Source organism: Cydia fagiglandana, chromosome 26, assembly GCF_963556715.1.
Source record: "Cydia fagiglandana chromosome 26, ilCydFagi1.1, whole genome shotgun sequence".
NCBI lineage: Eukaryota > Metazoa > Arthropoda > Insecta > Lepidoptera > Tortricidae > Cydia > Cydia fagiglandana.
Window position 1 is genome coordinate 1,142,441 of NC_085957.1, and position 25,828 is coordinate 1,168,268.

General features: G+C 40.4%; 2 protein-coding genes across 2 annotated transcripts; both read right to left on the minus strand.

Annotated features, from left to right (window-relative positions):
• Positions 1 to 9,375: 9,375 nt before the first annotated feature.
• Positions 9,376 to 11,400, minus strand: LOC134677264 (uncharacterized). The gene has a single exon (XM_063535696.1). It carries the CDS (start codon positions 11,398 to 11,400, stop codon positions 9,376 to 9,378), a length of 2,025 nt encoding a protein of 674 aa, XP_063391766.1.
• Positions 11,401 to 11,792: 392 nt separating this feature from the next.
• Positions 11,793 to 14,475, minus strand: LOC134677548 (gastrula zinc finger protein XlCGF57.1-like). The gene has a single exon (XM_063536017.1). The coding sequence runs from the start codon at positions 14,368 to 14,370 to the stop codon at positions 12,706 to 12,708; it is 1,665 nt and encodes a 554-aa protein (XP_063392087.1). The 5' UTR covers positions 14,371 to 14,475; the 3' UTR covers positions 11,793 to 12,705.
• Between the last annotated feature and the right edge of the window lie 11,353 nt (positions 14,476 to 25,828).

The window sequence follows — 25,828 nt, forward strand, 5'->3', positions numbered from 1 at the left end:
ATTTTGTATGAAAAGCGAACCACCTTAAAAGAAATAGTTTGCAGTAAGTTGACCGAGAGGCTCCTGTCAAATGGTTGAAGGATAAAACGTGAGATAGATGTATGTGATGACAAGACTGTACTGCTTTCGATGATTGTCAAAACGCTTTACCTGAAATTAGCATGGCTATCTTTCATTCAATATTCGACCATACTTGTATGCTTTAAAGTCTATTTTTCCATATTGTTCAGACATATTTGACACGTTGACCGCTTAGATACCATTGGTTTTTTGACAGCTAAGGTATCAATGACTTGTTGTAAGTGTAGAAATTAATGAATAGCGACTGTTAAGATATTTGTGACACGTTAAGCGCTCACAAGTAAAATACTGCTATGACAGCCAACAACTTTTTGACAGTTTAAACGTTTACCTCTCTTTGAGCACCTGGAGTGTATAGTGACTTCTGCTGCTGACTGTACGAGGGTGGTTTGAGAAGTTTGTAGCTTGGTTCGATAGAAATTCAGAATATGGTTTTAGCTGGCAGAAGAATAAAAGAATATTATAGTAGTAATCACTTTATTGTACACAACACAGGTTTACAAAAATGAAGTACAGTAATGAAAGTACAAAGGCGAACGTATCCCTATAAGGGAATTGCAGCTAACCTTCTAGTACCTAGTGGAGCTCGGATTTGGTGCAACATAGACATACGTTGTTTTGGACATCCGATTCGTCAGGATGATCACTTGGTAAAGTAGTACCCAAGATACCTGATGCTGAATCCTGGGAGTACCTTGTGGAGCTCGGGTTTTATACAACATAGGCACACGCTGTTTTGGTCTTCCGACTCGTCTTTATAAGCACTTAGAAGAGTAGTACCCAAGGTAGAGTTGATGCTGAACCATGGCAGTACAGGTACTGACCTAGTGGAACTCAGGTTTGGTGCAATATAGGCACACGCTCTTCTGGTCATCCAACTCGTCTTGATGAGCATTTAGGAGAGAAGTATCCAAGATAAAGCTAATGTTGAACCCTGGCAGTATGCAGGGTGTTGTAACGAAACGCAGCTATATACGGGTATTATTATAATATATGTATAACTAAACAGGTATATATATTTACCTCATTACCTAAAATATTCAAAACTCAGCTCCTGTTTCGTCTTAAATACTTGCGTCACGTCATTGAAAGGGAACGGAGAGCGTCATTAGTTCGTGCCAATATTATGATAGCCCGCAGGTTTGCCAACTGCTCGAAAAACGTGTAAGTCACACAGTTCCGTGCATGTTGCATAACTTTCTACACGTGCAGCCTGTGTGCACTGCAGAAAAACATGTATTTACTATAGATATGTGTCCAAAGAAACAGCAACAGTTGTAACTATTTTAATTCTGTGAGTTTTAACGTCACCCGCTCGCAGTGCCTCTGGCTGCCGCCATCGTGGACGTCATTTCATACGTTCGAACCCAGACCACGCGTGTACCTGGCTTAATACATTCTTTAATATACCACGTCAGCTCGAATAACATCCTTTGAAGAGCGTTTCTTTTATTTTTTGCCATTTTTATATATTGTGACCTTTTTTGCCACTGGTTTGTTATTTCTAGTCAGGATCGCGAGCCCTTTTCATCCTTAAGCCCCCTCCAGACTATGCGCGTGAATCGCGGGCGAAGCCGCGAACGCGAGTGTGGAGTCTAGTTCGCTGATATGCGAAATCGACTCCAGACTCGCGTTCGCGGCTTCGCGCCGCGATTCGCGCACGAGTGTGGAGCGGGCTTTATAGGGAAAAAAAAGTGTCCTAAAACTTCCATACATTTATCAAACTTTCCTTTTTGTTACCGCTATATAAAGTATATATGGGGAAATGGTAACACAATAGGAATACATCTCTGGGACATATTGTATCCCATTAGGATCGAAAGAGCTCGTGATTCTGAGTAGAAGTAACACAAAAGTGGCAAAAAAGGTCACAATATATAAAAATGGCAAAAAAATCAAAAAAGGGACGAAACGCTCTGAAATAGGGTAATTTCAGGATGGATGCCCCAGTGGGATAGATGCCTCGATATTAATTTCTTCTAGTAGCAGGTCTGTGCGACACAGATAAGAGCAGGCGGATCAATATTCGAACTTCATTATGCTAAGCGTCCTTTCTTTATATCAGAGTGTGTATATTTTGGTGAGTGCTTAAATGAGCTTTACTACATACTAGATTCCTTTATATATTTATTTATCTATGTTAAGGAGAACCAACAGTTTTAAACTTACAATAGACAACAAGGTTGAAACTGAAACCCAACTACATGGAACTCGTAGTTTAGTTACAAAGTATTCTTAATTAAACAGATACATACTAGCACTAATACGCACAAAAAGAGAGAAAAAAGCGTAAATGAAATTGGAAACCTTAGAATAGATCCTAAGTTTCGGACCACTTCGTTCATTAGCACCTAGAATAACTGAGATGTCAGAGTTCAAAACATGAAAACAAAAAAAAATATTTTTTTTTTCAGATTGAAATGCAGTTAAAGAATGATGTAAAGGCGCCAACACACTAAGTTGATAAATTCAATGCATTTAATCGTTGAATGAAAACAAAATGTAAGAATGATACAAAAAGTGTACATGTAGTAATTAAAATTAATACATTATCAAACTGCACAACGGGACTTAATCGCGTATTTAAGTTTTAAGATTTACCTCCGAAGTTTCGAGGACGGCATTGTCCCCGTGGTCTCGGAGAAGACTGGCTCAAGTTGACATCAACATCTTCTAGCCGCGCGAGTTTTTCCCCGCACTTGGTCTTGTTTGTTGTGAAACGTATCTGTATTTTGTATGTAATTCGACATTAAGAGACCATATACATACATCTCTTAGTAATTGTAATACGTTAGATTGAATTGTTAGTTTTAATTTATAAAATTGTTGATGTTATTATTTTTGCTTTTATGTAAATTCCATGTTGACGTGTAAAAGTGCCCTTGTGGCCTATTTGCTGAATAAATGTTGATATTTGATATTTGATTTAAAACTTAAATATGCTGGACCCGGGTATGTCCTTAAACTACGTCCAAACCAGCGGTGGTAGGTCCCGCAAGGGGCCGCCTGGTTTGCTACCACCCTCCCGCCGGAGTCAGGCGCCAAGCAGCCTTGCTGCGTTTCGTCTATGTGTGGGAGTACCAGTGCCTTTCGAGGATGATTGGCTGTCAGTTGTGTTGCATAATGCCGGTTTTTGGATTCCTGAGTGACGTCGGGCCGAGCGGCTCACGCTGGAGGGTAGCGGGATCCGAGGCACGGTCTTGCCGGTGGCCGACCGCAGGAAGTTGGGGGCCCAATTGTACGACAGCCACGTGCGAGAGGCTGCCCCGCCACCTAGCGAAGAATCCTGGAATAGCTCCACCGTGCCAGTTGGCGACTGGACGGGAGGACCCGGTGGGTTATTTCAGGGGCGCTCGGACGTCCCCGCAGTCTCCAAGTGAGCTCCTCATTGTCCGGATTAGCTCAAGTGATCCTATTGGTAAACGCAACACCTCGACAGGCATTTTTTCACCCATCCCACACTCACACACACACAAAGGGGTTAAACAAGTGCACCTCACCAACATCAGGGGGTTGCACTCAAATATCGATCAGGTCCACCATCATCTTGAAACCGAAAAACCGCACCTATTCTTTTTGACGGAGACGCAAGTCAAAACCCCAGCGGACGCGTCGCACCTCAACTACCCAGGCTACTCACTGGAACATAAGTTCAGAGCACGTGCTGGGGTCTGTGTGGAGGTCCGCGATGACATTTGCTGCAAGCGTGTCCGTTGCTTTGAGGCTGCCGGGTTTTCCACTTTGTGGATTATGGTTGACTCGGGCTCAGAGAAAACTCTGTATGCCTGTGTCTACCGATGGCACAGCGGAAACCAGGAGACAACTAGGCTCTTTGACCACCTTACTGAGATGGCAGATAAAGCCCAACAGCGGTACCCTGCGGCTCAACTCGTATTCCTTGGGGACTTTAACGCCCACCACGAGGAGTGGCTGTTCCCGTTCAAGAATACTTGCCACGCTGGGAGGGAAGCGCGCAAATTTGCTGTATCCCTAAACCTTACCCAGCTGGTAAATGTTGCGACGCGGATACCGGATGTTACTGACCATACACCCAATTGCCTTGACCTTCTGCTGACAACTGATTCAGACAGGCACTCGGTTTCGGTCTCAGCTCCGCTAGGATCGTCCGATCAATGTCTAGTGAAATCCGTGTCGATCCACTCTCCTCCTGATCTCTGCCCTAGGGGCACGAGGAGAGTATGGCGATACGAGTCAGTGGACTGGGATGAGATGCGGCATTTCTTTGCGTCTTTCCCCTGGCAGCAGGTCTGTTTTTCTTCGGGTGACCCCTCGTGTTCTGCTGAGGCTGTTGCGGATGTGATTCGGCAGGGAATGGAATATTTCATTCCGTTCTCCGACCTATCGCTCGATCACAAGACCCGAGCATGGTACAATTCGGACTGTGCTCGAGCCGAGGCCCTTAAGCAGTCTGCATACCAGGCTTGGGTATTAGCCCGCGATACCAAAGCTGGAGCACAGAGAGTTCGCGCGAGGAAAAAAGCCTTTAACACAGCTGCCAAGTCCTGCAAACGGGTGCTTCGAAAGTCTCGATTCGACCAGGTCAGTCGAATAGGGGCCAAACTCGCCTCCTACCCTCCTGGTAGCAAGCGGTTCTGGTCCATGTCGAAAGCGGTCGAATCCAACTTCTGCCGACCCACATTGCCACCTCTGCAGAAACCTGAAGGGACACTGGCCCACTCCGCGACAGAGAAAGCTAACTTGTTTGCTTCTCTGTTTGCGAGCAATTCACGTCTAGACGCAGGCTCAAAACTTCCACCTACGCTACCTCAATGCAGTTCCTCTATGCAGAGAATTGCTATACATTAAAAAGAGGTACGCCGAGCTCTGCAGAATCTTGACGTGAATAAGGCCAATGGACCAGACGGTATACCTGCACGTGTACTAAAGCAGTGTGCGCCTGAGTTGTCTCCTGTACTGACACGCCTGTACCGCCTCTCTCTCCAAACAAGAACGGTGCCGAAATCCTGGAAGCTTGCAAACGTGCAACCAGTACCCAAGAAGGGTAGTCGTGCTGATCCCTGCAATTACCGACCAATCGCCATTACCTCCATGCTCTGTAAAGTCATGGAAAGGGTACTTAACGGCAAGCTGCTGGCATACCTCGAAGCAAATGATCTGCTCAGTGACCGTCAATATGGCTTTCGCCGAGGTCGGTCTACTGGGGATCTTTTAGCGTATTATTATTATTAATACATTTAATTCAAGCAACATGGCTCATAGGGCTGTGAAACAATATAAATTTAAAAATTAACACAAACTTTTAAGCTAATTACTTAGCTTAATTTAAACTAGCTTAATTTAAGTATGTCACGCACTGCTGCGGCGAGGCCATCGAGAGGAACGGTGAAGCGCTTGCTGTTTCACTGGACATCTCGAAGGCTTTTGACAGAGTTTGGCACGCAAGTCTCCTTAGCAAGCTTCCTGCATACGGCATCCCTGCTGACTTTTGTAGCTGGCTATCTGATTTCTTGAGTGAACGGTCGGTCAGAGTAGTTATTGATGGCTGCTCTTCGGACCTCATGGCCATTGACGTCGGTGTTCCTCAGGGGTCTGTTCTCTCCGCAACCCTTTTCCTGCTCCACATTAACGACATGCTGCAACCCAGCATTGTAGGTTATGCAGATGACAGTACGGTTGTTGAGAGATATTTGGCTAGTGCAGGGGACAGCAGGGACGATATACGTTCACAGAGAGAGGCCATGGTTGAGCGTATGAACTTGACCCTTAGTCTCGTTTCCCAGTGGGGTGATGACAATCTGGTCACGTTCAATGCCTCCAAAACGCAGACGTGTCTATTTTCCGCAAAACGGAGTTCATTCGACCTGACTCCTTCTTTCCGGGGTGCATCTGTACCTATTACCGAGAGCCTGGAACTCCTCGGCATGGAGCTTAGTTCAGTCCTCAGCTTCGGCAGCTTCATTGAGTCTAAAGCACAAACTGCGGCCAGAAAGCTGGGCGTCCTAAATAAGGTGAAGCGATACTTCACACCTGGACAGCTTCTAACACTTTACAAAGCTCAAGTCCGGTCGTGTATGGAGTATTGCAGCCACCTGTGGGATGGCTCAGCTAAATACCAACTCGCCGCTTTGGACTCAGTGGAGCGCAGAGCCAGGAGGATGATTGGCGACAAGAAGCTAACGGCTAAGCTTCAGTCTTTGGCCCATCGGCGGAAAGTCGCCAGCCTGTCGGTATTCTACAGGCTGCACTTCGGGGAGTGTGCCCAAGAGCTACACGAGCTTATTCCACCGTCCCCATTCTACCATCGGACTTTTAGACGCACGGCCGGTTTCCATCCTTACATGGTAGATATTCCACCAATTCGCACGAAGCGCTTTGCTTCTACTTTCCTTATGCGCACTGCCAAGGAATGGAATTCCCTGCCGGCGTCTATATTTCCGTGTTCTTATAACCCGGCAACCTTCAAATCTTATAACAGGCACCTTCTGGGCGAGCTCGCTCCATCGTAGGCCACGTCTACGCCTCGGCTAGTCTGTGGCCATGAGTAAGCCCATTCATAATAATAAAAAATACGCGATTAAGTCCCGTTGTGCAGTTTGATAATGTTTCATAATCGTGAAAATTTAAATCAGTGTAAAATTAATACATTAATAGGAACCCGGGTATGTCCTTAAACTACGTCCAAGGCCACCGGTGGACGGGCAGCAGCGTCCCTCAAATGCGGTGTACTCGACTGCGATCGCCAACCCGCCTGCCAAGCGTGGCGATTATGGCATTCACCCCCCATCATGAAGGGGGAGGCCTATGTTCAGCAGTGGACGTCTTATGGCTGAGACTCGGAGTAAATATCTATGGAGCGGCCATTAACAGGCGTTCCCCTCTGCAAAAAGATCGCGGCCGCCGGTCAAGGAGGTTATATAAAACTAGTTGCCACACGTCATACGCCATTCAGCAAACGTCAGTCTAAGCGGAATGATAGGAGCCGAAAATGCCGAATTGCAGCGTTTTCTCATGCAAAATGAGATCGGAAACGTCTAGTCTACAAAAAGAACACGTTTCTTATCATATGTAAGTACTATTACATCAAAATATTATCAAATAGTGCATTAATTTTGCAAATAACTAAAAAACATTGTCAATCTGACAGTGATACCAGTGATATGATATTAGATCTAATTTAGGGTAATTCTAAAGAAGACTTTCTAAATATTAATTAGGTACGAGTAGAATTACTAATAGGAAATATTATGCGAAACTCTGCGTAGGGGGCGCGACTACCACAATCCATCGCAATCTGGGGGTCCGCTGCGGAACAAGAAAATTTAAATTTCGTTATCTAACCTCTCTATCACTATTGCATATTTGAGCGATAAAGAGAAAAGAGAAAATTAGCTAGCTTAGTGCTACACTCTGGCGGCAGGACATTGCAGTAATATGCTATTTGCGTTGCTTTTTGTTATATGTGACGTTCCACGGAAAAGGGTACCTTATGGCGGCCGGCGCTTACGTCGCATGGCGCCGCAATAATATTGGAGCGGCGTTAATAATAGCGTAAGCGTCAACCCTCATAAAGGTACCTTTACCCGTGGGACGTCACATATAATTTATGTAACACATTATTTTTATATAACACCTTAGTTTCATATCAACCTAACCTATTTAATCAAATAAATAGATCTATAAAAATAAAGAAAAGCTGGACGGGGGATCAAAAAGTAGTCGAAAACATCTCGCGTGATTTGTGCACAACCCCTAAATAACGTAAAATTACCGATAGACTATTTTTTGAAAATTAATTTTTCCTTTAGTTTTTACATATAGCTGGTCAAGCAGATCTTGTCAGTAGAAAAAGGCGGCAAATTTGAAAAATGTAGGCGGGAAGGGATATCGTCCCATAGAAAATTTGAATTTCGCGTCTTTTTTACTGACAAGATTTGCTTGACCAGCTATATATTTTTATATAACATGTCAAATATTTTATTAATTTAAGGTATTTACGTCTGTCACTTTCCATAAATAGGCACTTTTAATTTATTACTCTGGTATCACCGTACCAATATTAGTGATGGGACACCATAAAAACCAATATCGGTAAAATCGATATAAACATAATGAATAATATACAGATGGTCATGATACCTAGCGAACACCAGCCATATCGTACAAACCTCAAGGTGTGATATTCCTAGGCAGATGATGATCTGCCTAGTGACCACCAGCCATATCGTGCTAACTTTAAGGTGTGATATTCCTAAGCAGATCATGAAACGCCGGCATGTCATGATCTGACTAGTGACCACCAGCCATACCGTTCAAACCTCAACATTTAGGCATATCGAATAAGTAGGATATCCTAAATTTTAGCAAATGATAACCATTGAAATGGCTTGACAGTCTACTTATAGTACGTGTTTGGGTAGCGTATGATTTTAGTACCTACCTAGTACCTACGCATTCTGCTCCAAATGCCACATAGAATGCAGCACTAGCAGTGGCAAAAAATGCAAAAGGCAGATTATTAAATGGCGGCGTTTCATGATATGCCTAGGAATATCTCGATATGCCCGATTTTACGATCTACCGCCGATCTTCTTCTTCTTTGCCTGTCCCTCTTCCCAGTTTATCTGGGGTCGGGTCTCCTTGTATGTCTGCGCCAGAGTGCTCTGTTCTGGCTTGTCTGCGTACTCAGGTTCTCTTTCTGGATCTCTCTCTGCATGTCTGACCACCAGGTGTTGGGTGGTCTTCCCCTTCATCGGGATTGGTTGGGTATATTTAGGGCCTTTTTAACAGAATGGTCATCATCACGTCTAAGGATATGGCCATACCAGCGCAATCGACTTTCCTTTACTTTTTCAACTATTGGTGCTACCTTAAACGATCCCCTAATAAGTTCATTTCTGACCCTGTCCAATCGAGTCACTCCTCCCGCCCATCTGAGCATTTTCATCTCGCTTGTGTGGAGTTTTTGTTCGTGTACTTTCTTATAGGTCCAGCACTCTGCACCGTATGTCATGGCTGGTCTAACAACCGTTTTGTACACTTTCCCTTTTACTCTGATGGGCATTTTGTGATCGCAGAGGACACTCGATAATGATCTCCATTTAAGCCATCCGATGTTAATACGGTGATCTACGTCTTTATCAACTTTTGCATCAGAAGTAAGTACCGACCCTAGATATTTGAAACTGTTCACTTTGGGTAGTGCTTGATTGTCTATATAAATATTGCACCCAGTTTCTTCAGTGCCTCCAAAGTTACATTCTAAATATTCGGTTTTACTCCGGCTTATACGTAGCCCGTGGCTTTCTATGCGTGTTACCCACTGACAGTATTTCCTGAAGGTCTGTTGCAGTTTTCGATAGCAAGACGGATATCATCCGCGTAAAGCATACATTCCGGTGTTGACTTTTGTATATCTCTGGTGATGTAGTCCATGCACACGTTAAACAGTATCTCTCTCTCTACTCTATAGTTTCCACACTGTGCAATATCGCCTTTTTGTTTAAAAATAGGACATAGTGTACTATTACGCCAGTCTTCAGGGATCTTGCCATCTTTAACAATACAGTTGAAAAGTTTAGTCAGCCAGGGTAGTGCCGTTTGGTCCAGCTTCTTCCAGATGTCAGCTGGTAACTGGTCAGGCCCAGTAGCCTTGTGATACTTCATTTTTGTTAATGCCTTCTTTACTTCTTCAACTGATATACAGTGTATGGGTCCCTGGGTGGCAGGCGCATATGGCATAAGCGCACTGGGGAATTCCTCGTTCATTAGTTGTTCGTAATATTCCTTCCAACGGCCGTTGATATCTTTATTTGCTGTTAATAGTCTGCCTAGGGTATCCTTGACGTATTTGTTTGTTTTAATATCGAGGGTGGATCTATAGCGTTGTCGAGCAATTTTGTAGACAGTATTCTCAGTTTCCGCTTTTTCTAGTTTGTCATAGAAGTCTTCTCTAGATTTCGCAATGGAATGTGCTACGGCAGATTTTGCTATCTTCTTGTGGTTTTTATACTCTCGACGATCTTCCTCAAGGTCTGATTTTTGCCACAGTTTGAATGCTTCTCTCTTTGCTTTTATTAGATCTTTAACACTCTCGTTCCACCAGGATGTCTCTTTATTCAGACGCAGTCCTCCGCGCGATACTCCCAAGGTTGCTCTTGCTTTCTTGAGGCAAACTTGTTGGAAATTGTCCCACATTTGGTTGCCTGGCTCCATATCGTCTACCACGTAGGTGGCCACCCATTCGAGGAATTGCGATCCCTTGGCGGTGTGCAACTCTTTCCACTTTATACTCTCTGTCCGGTCTATGTGTGTTTTTATAGGCTTAGGAAGAGTCATCACTCCAACTAAGAGTCTATGTTGTGACGTGAGCGCATTGCCTGGGATTACTTTGCAGTCTTTATAAAGTTTAAGGCATTTACTACTGGCTAGAATAAAGTCTATCTGTGTTTTATGGTTTGAGCATTTATAGGTGATAAGGTGTTCAGCTTTCTTCTGGAAAAATGTGTTAACAATCTTCAGGGAGTGCTTGGTTGTAAAGTTCAGAATATCTATACCTTGCTGGTTTATACAGCCAAATCCATATCCTCCATGGGCATCAGAATTGAGATCATTTCTTTCACCTACATGCCCGTTCAGATCCCCCCCTATATGGATGTATTCGGTGGGCGGTATGTTTTGCATAACTTCATCGAAATCCTCCCAGAAGTCCACTTTTTCTTGCTCGGGACAGCCGGTTTGTGGGGCGTACACTGAAATAATGTTCATAGGATGTTGGTCGTCCATTGCTAGCTTTATGGCAATCAATCTGTCGCTTTTCCTGTCCACGTTGATTATCCTCTGTTTGAGATGGTCATCTAGTACGATACCCACACCATTTCTTTTAGTATTAGTCCCATGATACACAAGCTGGTAGCCATTCCCTATGTCTCTGGATTTTGACCCTTTCCATTTGGTCTCTTGAATGCAGCAGGCGTTAATTTCTCTGGTTCGTAGAATTTCGCTTAGCTCCTGACTGCGCCCTGTCATTGTGCCGAGATTCCATGATGCGAGTCTGAGTTTGTCCTTGGATTTTTGGTGCGAACGATGGTTCTTGTCCCTAGCGTCGCTTTTGGGGAACGCCCTAGCATATATCTTGTTTCCGGCATTCTTCGCATCTACGTCGCTTGAGGGGGACGCCCTAGCATTAGACTTACTCATTTTTATGGTACTTTTCATACAAGGAGTTTTTGGGTTGTTGGCGGAAGTTTTACGGCCGGTTGCCACCTGACGCCAAGGTTGTATTTCTCGTGGAGATATGCGGATGCCGCCGTTGGCCCTCGTGGGCTCTTCCGCCGCCATCCCTTCTGTACGTCCCAACCGAGGCGTACAGCACCATCTGCAACCTCTACTCCAAGTATTTCGAGTACCGCCGCCGCCGATATATATACTAATTATCCCCTACTCAATATCCCTTAAATGACATCCTATGGCCGCGTTCCATCTCTGTCATCAGATCTGCATGCTCGATAGTATATTGCATTGCTTTCAGAAGTAAACCAACATGTAAAAATTAACTAATGAACTGATAATAAAAAATAATTCTATATCAGCTTGCAAGATTCGCCCTAAACAAATAGACAAACTATTAGAAATAACATCCAAACAATACAAAAATTGAAGTAAAATGCTGGTACAAAGACTTGATATTGTATTCTCTTTATTTATTTTTCGTCTTAGGTTAGGTATTTTTATAATATGAATATAAAAACACTTACGAAACAATAAAAAATACATATAAACACATTATAAAAAACCTAACCTAGGGTGCCGCCGGCAGCGGGGCAGGGCCCAAGCTGCCGGTGGTCAGGGCCGCAGAGTGAGGAACCGACGTACTATACGCGCAGTGTCCAAAATTACCGCCTTCTGCATCTGACCCTTGATCCAACCACCCAGCGAGAGTCTCTCTAGGTGTTGGTCGAGACTCTTCGCTATGAGACCGTTCGCTGACACGACTATCGGAACAATGATCGTCGAGTCAACATCCCACATGGCTGTAATCTCATGAGCTAAGGTACTTGCTGGACTTGTCCTTCTCGGCCTTCACAAGATTCTCATCATGGGGGATGGTGACGTCGACGAGCACAGTCCGGCGCTGCGATCGGTCTATCAGCATATTGTATTATTATTATAATTGATAAAAGCAGAAATTAAAATTCATTGTCAATTTTATCGACAATATTATCGGCGTGTCCCTCGCACTATCTAGGTTTACTTAGAACTGACGTCATCTCGTTCACGGACCGGGTTGTCTGTGTTTGTTCTTGTACTTGTGTGAATATAGTTTTTGCTAGTGTTTGATAATTTTGTCGTGTGCGTGTGTAGCGACGCATGCTAAAAATGCATTAGTGTTAACATTATTTGTGTGCGTTACCTCGTCCCCCGCGCGAAAAACGACAGAATTTTTCAGATAGAAATTAATGCGTGTCTCTACTCCATAGATATTTACTCCGAGGGCTGAGATGATGATGAATAGGAAATAGGAACACGACGAATAGAATTTACGACGGCTCCTGTGGTCACAGTGCTTACACTTGAAGGTTTTTCACCAGAGTGAGTCAACAGGCGAGTCCGCCAAATTTCCTTCTACACTTGTATCTACAGTGGCTACATTACATGTGAAAGGCTTCTCTTCAGGTGAGTCCGTAGATCTGATTTTCTTTTACACTTGTAGCTGCAGTGACTACAACTGAAAGGCTTCTCGTCTGTGTGAGTAATCAGGTGTCTCTGTAGATGTGCTTTACTTCTACACTTGTAGATGCAGTGACTACAACTGAAAGGCTTCTCGTCTGTGTGAGTAATCAGGTGTTGCTGTAACTCTCCTTTTCTTCTACACTTGTAGCTGCAGTGACTACAACTGAAAGGCTTCTCGTCTGTGTGAGTAATCAGGTGTTTCCGTAGATCTGCTTTATTTCTACACTTGTAGCTACAGTGACTACAACTGAAAGGCTTCTCGTCTGTGTGAGTCATCAGGTGTATCCGTAAGTGTGATTTGGTTCTAGACTTGTGGTCACAGTGTGTACACCTGAAAGGCTTCTCGTCTGTGTGAATAATCAGGTGACTCTGTAGATCTGCTTTACTTCTACACTTGTAGCTACAGTGACTACAACTGAAAGGCTTCTCGTCTGTGTGAGTCATCAGGTGAATCTGTAACTCTCCTTTTCTTCTACACTTGTAGGCACAGTGAGTACACCCGAAAGGTTTCTCGTCTGTGTGAGTCATCAGGTGTATCTGTAAGTGTGATTTGGTTCTAGACTTGTGGTCACAGTGTGTACACCTGAAAGGCTTCTCGTCTGTGTGAGTAATCAGGTGTTGCTGTAACTCTCTTTTTCTTTTACACTTGTAGCTGCAGTGACTACAACTGAAAGGCTTCTCGTCTGTGTGAGTAATGAGGTGATTCTGTAGATCTGCTTTTCTTCTACACTTGTAGCTACAGTGACTACAACTGAAAGGCTTATCGTCTGTGTGAGTCATCAGGTGAATCTGTAACTCTCCTTTTCTTCTACACTTGTAGCTACAGTGACTACAAATGAAAGGCTTATCGTCTGTGTGAGTCATCAGGTGAATCTGTAACTCTCCTTTTCTTCTACACTTGTAGCTACAGTGACTACAACTGAAAGGCTTTTCGTCTGTGTGAGTCATCAGGTGACTCTGTAACTCTCCTTTTCTTCTACACTTGTAGGCACAGTGACTACAACTGAAAGGCTTCTCGTCTGTGTGAGTAATAAGGTGTTGCTGTAACTCTCTTTTTCTTTTACACTTGTAGCTGCAGTGACTACAACTGAAAGGCTTCTCGTCTGTGTGAGTCATCAGGTGTATCCGTAAGTGTGATTTGGTTCTAGACTTGTGGTCACAGTGTGTACACCTGAAAGGCTTCTCGTCTGTGTGAATAATCAGGTGATTCTGTAGATCTGCTTTACTTCTACAATTGTAGCTACAGTGACTACAACTGAAAGGCTTCTCGTCTGTGTGAGTCATCAGGTGAATCTGTAACTCTCCTTTTCTTGTACACTTGTAGGCACAGTGAGTACACCCGAAAGGTTTCTCGTCTGTGTGAGTCATCAGGTGTATCTGTAAGTGTGATTTGGTTCTAGACTTGTGGTCACAGTGTGTACACCTGAAAGGCTTCTCGTCTGTGTGAGTAATCAGGTGACTCCGTAAATTTGATTTTCTACTACTCTCGTAGCCACAGTTTGTACACCTGAAAGGCTTTTCGCCTGTGTGTATAATCATGTAAGCCTTTTTATACAGTTTTTTGTCACCGTGTAGCATTTGATGTCTTTCTAAACCATAATCCCCTACGGTTGAATTATGTAAAGGCGAGTGAGTGTGTACGTGCTTCTTCAGAACCGACTTGCTCCTGAACCGTTTCCCGCAATGGTGACATTGATAGATGACGGTGGTGACATGGCGTGTGGGTGCGGGCTCGGTGGCGTGCAGCTTGTATGTGCGGCGCCCGACCCGGCAGGTGCGCCGCTCCGCGTCCACCAGCAGGCGCTCCAGCCTGACCGAGCACGAGCGGCGCCGACCCGACACCACCGCAGAGGAGACAAGAGTGGGCGCTGTAAGACGACAAAATAATACTCAAATATCCAAAATACCAATCTGATAAATATATAACAGTGGCAGGGCGTTACTAAGTTTCTTTATTTTAACTAAGAATTATCTTTCATACTTCATTCTCGACAATAGATGAGCTGGCCCCAATTTCACATCCGTGACAGGTGCGACGAATTGTAAAATCACTGTTGCTGACGTCACAGGCATCCATGGGCTACGATTACCACTTACCATCGGGCGGGCCGTATTCCTGTTTGCCACCATCATTGTATTATTAAAAAAAACTTTATTATATCGGAATAAAACGGATATTTCTCCTGCGAAGTTTCTGACAATTGTCAAAGATTTAGAAGAATTGTAGGTAATTCTTGACAGGTAATGATAAAAGATAAAGATAAAAAATAGTTTATTCAAGTAGGCATATTACAATGCGCTTATGAACGTCAAATAAATTTACCGGCTCCAACCGTACACCTCTGCCCCGAGAAGATTTAAATCCCCCCTCAATTGGAGGAGGGTATCCCAATATGGGACCGGCAACAAACTCGGCGGGACACATCTTTTCAAAACATTATTACATCTTATAATTAACATGCATTACGAGTAATTAATACAATTTAAATTACTATAGAATTCATGCAATTATACTCAGTGAGTACATAACTTTATAGAATTTGATATAAAAAATAAACATATATGTACATGAAATCACAAATACGTAGCTCTTTCAGAAAACAAATCAAATCTTACAAAAGGAAAAGAAAATAAAATCAATAAAAGAAATGAGAATACATATTATATGAATCTAACTGATTGTTATGAGATGCTTTCATACAATTTGATGTGCTTTCTTACCTGAGCTGCACCTCTAGCACATCTTGCATCCGCGACTTTGATCGCGACTCGAGTCGCCATTCCCGCGGCTGTCAAATCTGTCGATTTCCGTAGCATAACTTGTACCCGCGACTGCAACAGCCGCGTAGAGAACTCAAAGTCGCGGCGCGACTCGTCAGTGTTACCCGGCGAAATCAAAGTCTAAACAAATCAATATTTGCAAGTGGCAACACTGAATCGGAAACCAGGGATGCGCTAAATCATTCGTTCTTTGGTGGTAAAAAATCTAGTTTTTTGTCGATGGTTAAGTTTTTCCTGTCAAAGTCAAGGAACTTTCAAATTTTGTCAACATTTAATTACAGGAAAATATATGAAAAAATGTAAGTAATAGAGCCTTATATACTTAATATTGATAATATTCCTTAAAATATATATTGTTTAAAAATTTCTGTTTAATAAACCTTTTAAATAAAATATTTCTGTAAGTAACTAAAATAATGGAATTGCTATTATTTGTTTTGTTCTCATATTCCTGTTGTAAATAGTGTTTTCTTTTTTCAGAATAAGTTCAGCATTATCCTAGACACGATTGATATCCCAGCAGCACCCAAAGGAAAATATTATTAACAGGAACGTGCCAACGGGACCCGAAGTGGAGATTCAGGAAAAGAAACACACTAGGCAAGCTTGTAGGTTTCAAACGCGGAGCTGTCCCCTTTTCTAAATTAACTAAGATGTGAGAAGCGCTTTAGCTTTAAGAACACCACCGACGAAGTGAACTATTAATAATAACCCTAATGGTTATGGCGTACCTATCTAAGCTGCCACAATAACTCTCAAATAAGTTTCATATAGTTTTTCTTGTGCCAATAATGGATGGCATGTGACAAATTGATATGAAAAGCTTATTTCATAGTCCTCGATGAAGTCATGACCATATTTTATTGTCTTGTTTACAAACCAATTTTCTTTCCAGGGTGATATTTAATTATCCTGCGCCGCATGTCGAAGAAAAAGGAAGAGAGAAAATACTTTTCAAGGGTAATAAAATAAAGAAGATTCTTACAATTTCTCTATAGTGGTTCTAGATGTTAATATATATTAGGTTTAATAATAAGAAGTCTAATATTGCAAGAATATATAAGGCAAATCAACATACTATTAATTTAAATATTGTTTTATTTCTCTCCTGTACTTTTACCTGAAAAGAAACAAAAATAAAGTAGGTAGGTAAGTACCTAGAACTCCTAGAAGCCATGATTAATTAGCTCCCCAAGGCCCACTTCATACCTAATGCTGACAGCAACGTATCATAGCATGATCGTATCAGGCCCTGTCAAACATGAAGTGAAACATCTAGAACACGGGTATGATCTAGAGGAGTTTCAATATGGTAGACCATATGATAACCGTACCTATGCTACCTACGCAGACTATGACATGAGTGTAACGACTCCTTCAAAATATTGTTGGTCGGCTCGGTCCTGTCACGTCACGGTATGGTGTTGGCAGGGGCGGAATGGTTTAGTGGGTGATGACTGATAATATTTCATACAAAGCATGATGTTGAGCCGAACATGATCCTGTTATAGCCACGTATTACATCATTCTGTTACAGTACGATGCAGCGGGCACAGGCCACATGTAGGTATGTTTTGTTGAAGTCGAGGAAGGTTCCAAACGGTACCTAAATAGTAAGAGATTGTTGAAATTAGACATCTAACCGTGATCCTAAATATTACTACTAAGACTTTGCCTTACTTAATAAGTTGGATAGTTTGTTTTGAACATTTGTACCTACCCACCTCATCGGCTTCATTTTATATACAAGCAAGCGGGCTCCGTTGTTAGGTTGATGAAAGTTTTGTGTAAGGAAGTCTTAGGATTACTTTTACAAACTTACGAACCTGAATTGAAATTTAAAAATCCTACATATGTACCTAATTACTTAATTGAGTACCTACAAGCTAGCTGTTTGAAATTAAAGTTGTAAACATGATGGGTGTGTTGTGGTACTTGTAGGTATCACCGTGCATAATCGATATAAGAGTGCGTAAAGCGTATTTAGTGATTGTTCCATACTTCCTTATTCCTTAGGGCAATAAGTAATTATACAAATTATATTATTACATGATATATGAAACTTGTTTTTAAGTTATAATTATCATGAGTTTAGTTAAAAAAGTACAAGCAAACCACCCGCGGGAGCGAGTCGCGTTATAAAGTCGCGTAGACTTCGACTCGCGGATTGACATAAAGACGAGAGAATATTTTGTCTCAAAATAGGCAGTTGTGCTACGGATTTTAGTTCAAAGTCGCGATCGTTGTCATTTTCTGACAGTGACACCTGATCGCGAGTTTGTCGCGGCTCTCGCGCGTGAGTTGTGCTGCCAACACGCGACAAACCGCCAAGTCGCGCCGATCTGTCACTTCTCACGCCTGTCGCGGCCAGTTGTGCTAGAGGTGCTGAGTCACCTTTAACTCTACACATAATACAATGTTTTTAATTGCTACTTGTCGTTATTACAGTTTCTGGTTTGGACCATGCATGTTTGTCTGTCAAGTAGTCCTCGACTCTGTAATAAGCCTTCAACATCAATGACTTTTTTAAGTAATTCTTAAGAGCTGGAAAGGGTAATCTTAAAGCATCCTCAGGTAACTTGTTATAAAAATGAATGCATTGCCCAACGAATGACTTCTGTACTTTACGAACACGAAACTTTCTGATAGCAAGCTTATTTTTATTTCTAGTATTATAGTTATGGACATCAGAATTCTTAGTGAAGGAGTCTAGATTCTTAACAACATAAATAATACTATCATATATGTATTGGGAAGCTACAGTTAAAATATTAATTTCTTTAAAAAGTTCTCTTAATGATTCACGCACCCTTAAATTATATATAGAACGAATGGCTCTCTTTTGTAAGACAAATATAGTCTGTATGTCAGCTGCTTTGCCCCAAACCAGAATACCATATGACATTACACTATGAAAATAACTATAATAAACAAGGCGAGCTGTCTCAACATTAGTCAATTGTCTAATTCTCCTCACAGCGTAAGCGGCTGAACTTAATTTGTTTGCTAGTGTTCTTATATGAGGACTCCATTGTAGATTTTTGTCCAATGTTAAACCAAGAAACAGTGCTTTATCTACCATCTCTAAGCATTCATTATTCAAAAGTATCTTAGTATCGACTGGTTTAACATTCGGCAAAGAAAATCGAATGCATTTAGTTTTCTTAGCATTAAGAAGCAAATTGTTCATAGTAAACCAGTTTAGTACATTAACGAGTGTAGTGTTGAGTCGCTCACTCGTGAGGCACCTCATTTGTACCGCTCATTTTGTTAATTTGTCGCAGTACTTCATACCGCAAAAATGTCTTACATCACACCTCTATTCATTTTACTCATTTACTCGCGCGCATCACAAACACCTCTTGCCACACAAATCATTCACACACTTCAAATTTCAAAAAACTCTTATCCTTTCAATTTCACTCGCGACCCTGAAAACTCATACGTTCCTCATAACCTCGCAAAAGAGTCCCTGGATCGCGCGAGGCGCTCGAGGTGCTCACCCCTCACCCGCTCGCCGACACTCGAAACTCAAATGAAGAAACGAGTAATGGACGTAATGGTCCACACTGTCAACTGCCGAACTACAAACCTTATTGTAACGACAAAAGGTCCACCGAGAAAAGCGTTGAGTTTGTACCGCTCACCGGCTCTTTGTGACATGAATACCTCAAAATGAAACAACGAATTAGAAATATCCAAAGAGGGAGTGAGACAGACACGCGCCGTACTTCAATATCGCCTCGCGTCACCACCGAAAATACGTTAAAAATTAAACACGAAAGACAACAAGCGTAAGCGCTGCAAGCTTTCATACATCTTACGCCTTTTTGATCCTAACTTACGTGTCAAAATGGCGCGATAAATCAATCTTCAAAACGAATTTCGACGTGTTGCTTCTCTGTCGCACTTGTAAATTCGTACGTAAGTGTGACAGGGAGGCAACATGACGAACTTGGTTCGCGGTACGCCCTCTGTATACCAGGCGGGCATTTACGAAGCTTGGTTAGAAACAGAAATCCTTTAAGTGACTAAAATATTATTGAAATATAATACGGTAGCGTACACAATTTATGATAATTTCAATAAGTTTCAAGTTTATTAAATAAAAAGTAAGTATAATTTGCATAGGTATAATAAACATGTAGATGTAAATTATACCGATTTGAATTTGCAATACTTTTTATTAACATTCTTTGTAAACGTCTTCGAACTGACAAGTTATGATTATGACATATTTATATTTATTTTGTCCATACTTCGTTCTAGTTCTCTAGAGCTAATTTTAGTTCTCTAATACCTAATACCTAGTAATAATTCTTATAATCATAACAAAATATGGACATAGTTTTCGCCAGTAAATATACCCGCGGATCTTCCTTGGTGCCTTTTGCATGAAAAAATTAAGTGTAAATGTAGACGGTGCGGCCGGCTCGAATGGTGCTTTGTTTATGTTTATTATCATATTGATGATATTACTGTTAAATTATAGGTGGTAAGTTAGTCACTTCTATATAATAATGATTGTGAAAATATTGAATTTGTTCTCCTTAGTTTGTTAAAAATTGTGGTAAGTTTTATGGTTAATAGGTACTTATGAAATATATCACTACATATTATAAAACAAAGTCCCCCGCCGCGTCTGTCTGTTTGTGGGTTTGTTTGTATGTTCGCGATAAACTTAAAAACTACTGGACGGATTATCATGTGGCTTTCACCTATCAAAAGAGTGATTCTTGAGGAAGGTTTAGGTGTATAATTTGCTAACCCGTGCGAAGCCGGGGCGGGTCGATAGTGATTATTATACTTAAAATTATATCAAGTAGCAAGGAGGAGGTCTAAACAATCTAACAATAAAAAAGAGCTACATTAGAACAAGTTTCATAAAAGCAGCAAATTAAGTTAGGTACTTTATGTTCTTAGTTTGATTCTAAAATTATCTTTCTCCTAAAAGTTCTATTCTTAACCTCCAGAATTGCACTCCAATGAAATATTACTACTTATTTATTTATAAAGGAAGTGATGAATACATAAATATGTATATACATTAAATATTTTTGTTGCCGTTGGAGTTAATGGAATAGTCGACGCTGAAAATATGCTAGTACCTCACCTCATTTGAAGTAAGACATTGTAACACCTCATTTTAGAAAATGAGGTACTCATACAAACTCATTTTAAATTGATGTCCTACCCATCACTAAACGAGTGTGCTGTTAATTACACTGTAATCGGTAGATTTACGATCAACCTTAAAAAGTAATGATGTGTCATCAGCAAAAAGAACAATTTCACAAAGATTTTCTACTACACATGGCAAATCATTTATATAAACCAAAAACAGGAATGGACCCAAAATAGAACCTTGTGGCACTCCTAATTGGACTACAGTACCGCTAGACCGGGTTTTGTTTACAACAACTGTTTGTGTTCTGTTGCTAAGGTAAGAAGACATAAAGTTTAGGGCATTTACTGACAGACCATAGTGTTCTAATTTCAAAATGAGCGTTCCATGATCCACACAATCAAATGCTTTAGAAAGATCACAAAATATGCCAATTGCATCACAAGAATTTTCCCAAATATCATAAATATGTTTAATAAGTACCGAAGCAGCATCGGTCGTGGAACGGCCCTTTGTGAAACCAAACTGATTGCTTGTGAGTAAAGTATGTCTGTTGAAGTGACCCAGTAGATCATTTAACATTAACTTTTCAAAAACTTTACTTAGTACAGGAAGTATTGATATTGGACGGTAATTAGCCATATCACTCGAATCACCCGATTTAAAAAGAGGTATGACTTTGCTATATTTCATAAGATCTGGAAAGACTCCTTGTGAAATTGAAATATTATAAATTACGGCTAAGTAAGGCGCTATTACGTCCAAGACATGACTAATGACTCTAACGGATGTTCCCCATAAGTCTTCCGTTTTCTTTAAATTGAGTGACTTGAATGTTTTAACAATAATTGCTGAATCTACTAGACTAAACTCAAAGTTAATATTACATTTCTTAACATTAGCACCAAGTAAGGAATGAGCTCGTGACGCAGATGAATGTAGACATTTCGTGGTATTAATAGCTATTTTAGAAAAATAATCTTCGAATGCCGAGGCAACATCGTTGTTTGACATGGTCTGTTGTTTATCCGAGACAATGTTGACTTGACAATCGCGTGACTTACATTTACCAGCTTCCTTATTTATAATATTCCATGTTGTCTTCACTTTGTTGTCCGACACTTTCAGTTTAGAACTTGTATAGTTTGCTTTGGCTGTTAAACACACTCTCTTGAAGATTTTTGAGTAGTTCCTCACATAGTCCAGGAAATCTGTATTTTTGTTCAGCTCTCTCTCACTATAAAGTTCATAAAGTCTTTTTCTACTTTTATAAATGCCTGCAGTAGCCCATGAGTTATATGCCCAGTAATGAGTTATATGTCGGAATTTCGTGACAATTGTAGTGTTTCTTGTGACAATTGTCATAAACTTAGCAAGAGAAATATCTGTTTATTTCCGATATCATAGTTTTTTTTAATAATACAATGATGGTGGCAAACAGGAATACGGCCCGCCCGATGGTAAGCGGTAACCGTAGCCCATGGATGCCTGTGACGTCAGCAACAGTGATTTTACAATTCGTCGCACCTGTCACGTTGGTGAAACAGGGGCCTGGTGATCCATAACAATTGAGATGCTTCAAAACGAGCAAGAGTTTTTAATACAGGGTGAAATTTAAATCACTGGCCATATTAATTCCCGGCACTAGGTTACACTTAAGGAATCTATTTAGCGAAAAAAAAGAGTACAATTTTTTTTTAATTTTCATTTTTCAATTTTTAAATATTTTCCACGAGTCGTGGTCACCCTATTACCACAAATGTAAACAAACCTAATAGTAGGTTTTAACAACAACATCAGCAAAACCCTTATCTGACCTTCACTAAACCTTATAATCGTTGCAGTAGGGTCCACCCAGTTAGTGTTGGCGATGGTAGGCAGGTTTATCAATTTCGAGGGTAGTCTAAACCATTCCGCGCTAGTTATATTAGTCACTCGTCACTCGCCAACCATAAAATAATAATCGCGCGCGTACTAAGGTTTAAAAAAATGTTTTCGAACCGGGAATATTACGAAATGGTACGGTGTTATTTATTAAGTGGTGAGTGTTTACGTGGTGTACAAAGATTATACGAAATGGAATCAGTTCCACGCCTTCGCAGACAAGGATTGAATCCAAGAGTACCATCTCGTGGGACTTTCGTTAATTGTGTCGATTTTTAATCAACTGTACATAAGTTGATTAATTTTTTTAAATACGCCTGAATGCAAAGATTCCTGACCTAGTTTTTACTCATTGTTTTTAAGCCACGGACGTTTTGTTAATAATCATTAGTCAGAAATAACATTTTAGATTAAACATGGGTTGCCTTTGCATTTTGACGGTTCTAAGCCCGTTAAAGTATGAAGGAAAAATTTGCAACTTATGTAGGTAAGCGTCGTATCTCGCTGCAATAGGGTTCATAATTGGTGACGCGATAGCAAACAGCGGGAGGGGCGGGGTGTCAATGACCTTAACTGATAAGAGAGAAGCGGGTGTAGTGGGTAGTTGTCGGTTCACCATAACGTACGAGGTTTTTAGGACAACTTGATGATGAGTTATTTCGAAAAAAATGTACTGAGCGGTATTAAAAGAAAAAACACGTGTTTAATATTTTTTCGAGTTCTTTCGGGTGTTTCAATTTGGCCAGTGAATTAAATTTCACCCTGTATATATATGTATATATGTATTTTAAGAATAAATAATAAATATTTTGTTTTTGGCTACAACTATCAATATGTACCATCTAAACATATTCCTATAAATCAACATCACAACCGAACGGAAAATTAAACTTTAACGGTAGGGTGAACTTTTAATAGCCAATGTGAGTAAAGCAATTGATAATAGTAGGAGATCCCCCATATAGTGGACCTTCACCAATCTGTCTGAATGAAACTATGAAAATATGAAAGAAAATATGTTCCAGAACATAAATAAATAGGGTTGCCTAAAGAAATATGGTCAAGGCTATTTTTAATAAATTTTTGAAAAAAAAAATTTTTCGCCATATTTCACCGATTTGTCTGACGATCGAAATAAGTTTCAATGGAAAGTATACAACTTGTACAACATAAATCATCTAGGTTGCCTATCTTTTTCCGGTCACTATTATGTGGTTGCCGTGTTCAAAGAGGTGATTTTATATCGATATTTGCACTCCTCTGTTTGACCCTTGAATTATACATCAAAATGATGGTAATTTTATTGCAAATACAATGGTATAGGGTTGCCTGCGAAAATCCGGTCGCAGATAAGGGTTGCCAGGCTTTTAATTAAAATAAGAAGGGAAGACTTTAAGCGATAACTCATAGACGGCTGAACTCATCAAGTTTAATTTTATATTATTTTATTAAGTTTTTTAAGGACTATTTTCATGATTTTTTTCATATTTTTTGGACAGATGTTAGATGTTTCAAAAGTTAGAAAGAAAAACCTTTTTTTTTCTTTCTAAACGATTATTTCCGAAATGATTCACTTTATCGAGAAATGTTGTTTAAAGACCCCTATTAATTTTAAAAGGCCTATCCAACGACACCCCACACTATGAGGGTAAAACGATAAAAAAATTGTCACACACAATTTGTGTCTTTCAAAGCGATTATTTCCGAAAATATTCACTTTATCAAAAAAATTTCTTCCAAAACCCCTATTCATTTTGAAAGACCTTTCCAACAATATACCACACCATAGGGTTGCCACGAATAAAAATCCTCACGTACATTTTGTTTCTTTCGAGGCGATTATTTCCTAAAATATTCACTTTATCAAAAAATGTTTTGTAAAAAACCGTATTTATTTCAAAAGATCTATCCAACGACATGTCACATTATAGGGTTGAAGCGAAAAAAATGGTCACATACATTTTTTTCTTTTTTTTTCGATGATACCTATGTTGTAAGATGTCATTTGATATGAATTTTAAAATAAATAGGATTCTTCAAATAAACATTTTTTGATAAAGTGAATATTTTAGGAAATAATCGCCTCGAAAGAAACAAAATGTATGTGAGAATTTTTTTTTCGTGTCAACCCTATAGCGCCCTCCAGACTATGCGCGTGAATCGCGGGCGAAGCCGCGAACGCAAGTGTGGAGTCTAGTTCGCTGATATGCGAAATCGACTCCAGACTCGCGTTCGCGGCTTCGCGCCGCGATTCGCGCACGAGTGTGGAGCGGGCTTATGATGTGGGATGTTATTGGAAAGGTCTTTCAAAATGAATAGGGGTTTTAGAAGATTTTTTTTTGATGAAGTGAATATTTTCGGAAATAATCGCTTTGAAAGAAACAAATTGTGTGTGACAATTTTTTTATAGTTTCAATCTCATAGTGTGGGGTGTCGTTGGATAGGCCTTTTAAAATTAATAGGGGTCTTTAAACAACATTTCTCGATAAAGTGAATCATTTCGGAAATAATCGTTTAGAAAGAAAAAAAAAGGTTTTTCTTTCTAACTTTTGAAACATCTAACATCTGTCCAAAAAATATGAAAAAAATCATGAAAATAGTCCTTAAAAAACTTAATAAAATAATATAAAATTAAACTTGATGAGTTCAGCCGTCTATGAGTTATCGCTTAAAGTCTTCCCTTCTTATTTTAATTAAAAGCCTGGCAACCCTTATCTGCGACCGGATTTTCGCAGGCAACCTAAAGGCACCCTATACCATTGTATTTGCAATAAAATTACCATCATTTTGATGTATAATTCAAGGGTCAGACAGATGAGTGCATATATCGATATAAAATCACCTCTTTAAACACGGCAACCACATAATAGTGACCGGAAAAATATAGGCAACCTAGATGATTTATGTTGTACAAGTTGTATACTTTCCATTGAAACTTATTTCGATTGTCAGACAAATCGGTGAAAATTGGCCAAAAAAATTTTTTTTCTAAAATTTATTAAAAATAGCCTTGACCATATTTCTTCAGGCAACCCTATTTATTTATGTTCTGGAACATATTTTCTTTCATATTTTCATAGTTTCATCCGTCAGACAGATTGGTGAAGGTCGACCATAGAAACGGGATCGTGGGATCTTAGACCATACCATAAGCATCTATATATATATATATATGTGGCAAGCCATACTAGAGGATAAAATGCTGGATAAAATTAAACTTTGCTATATACATATGTCTTTTAAGAA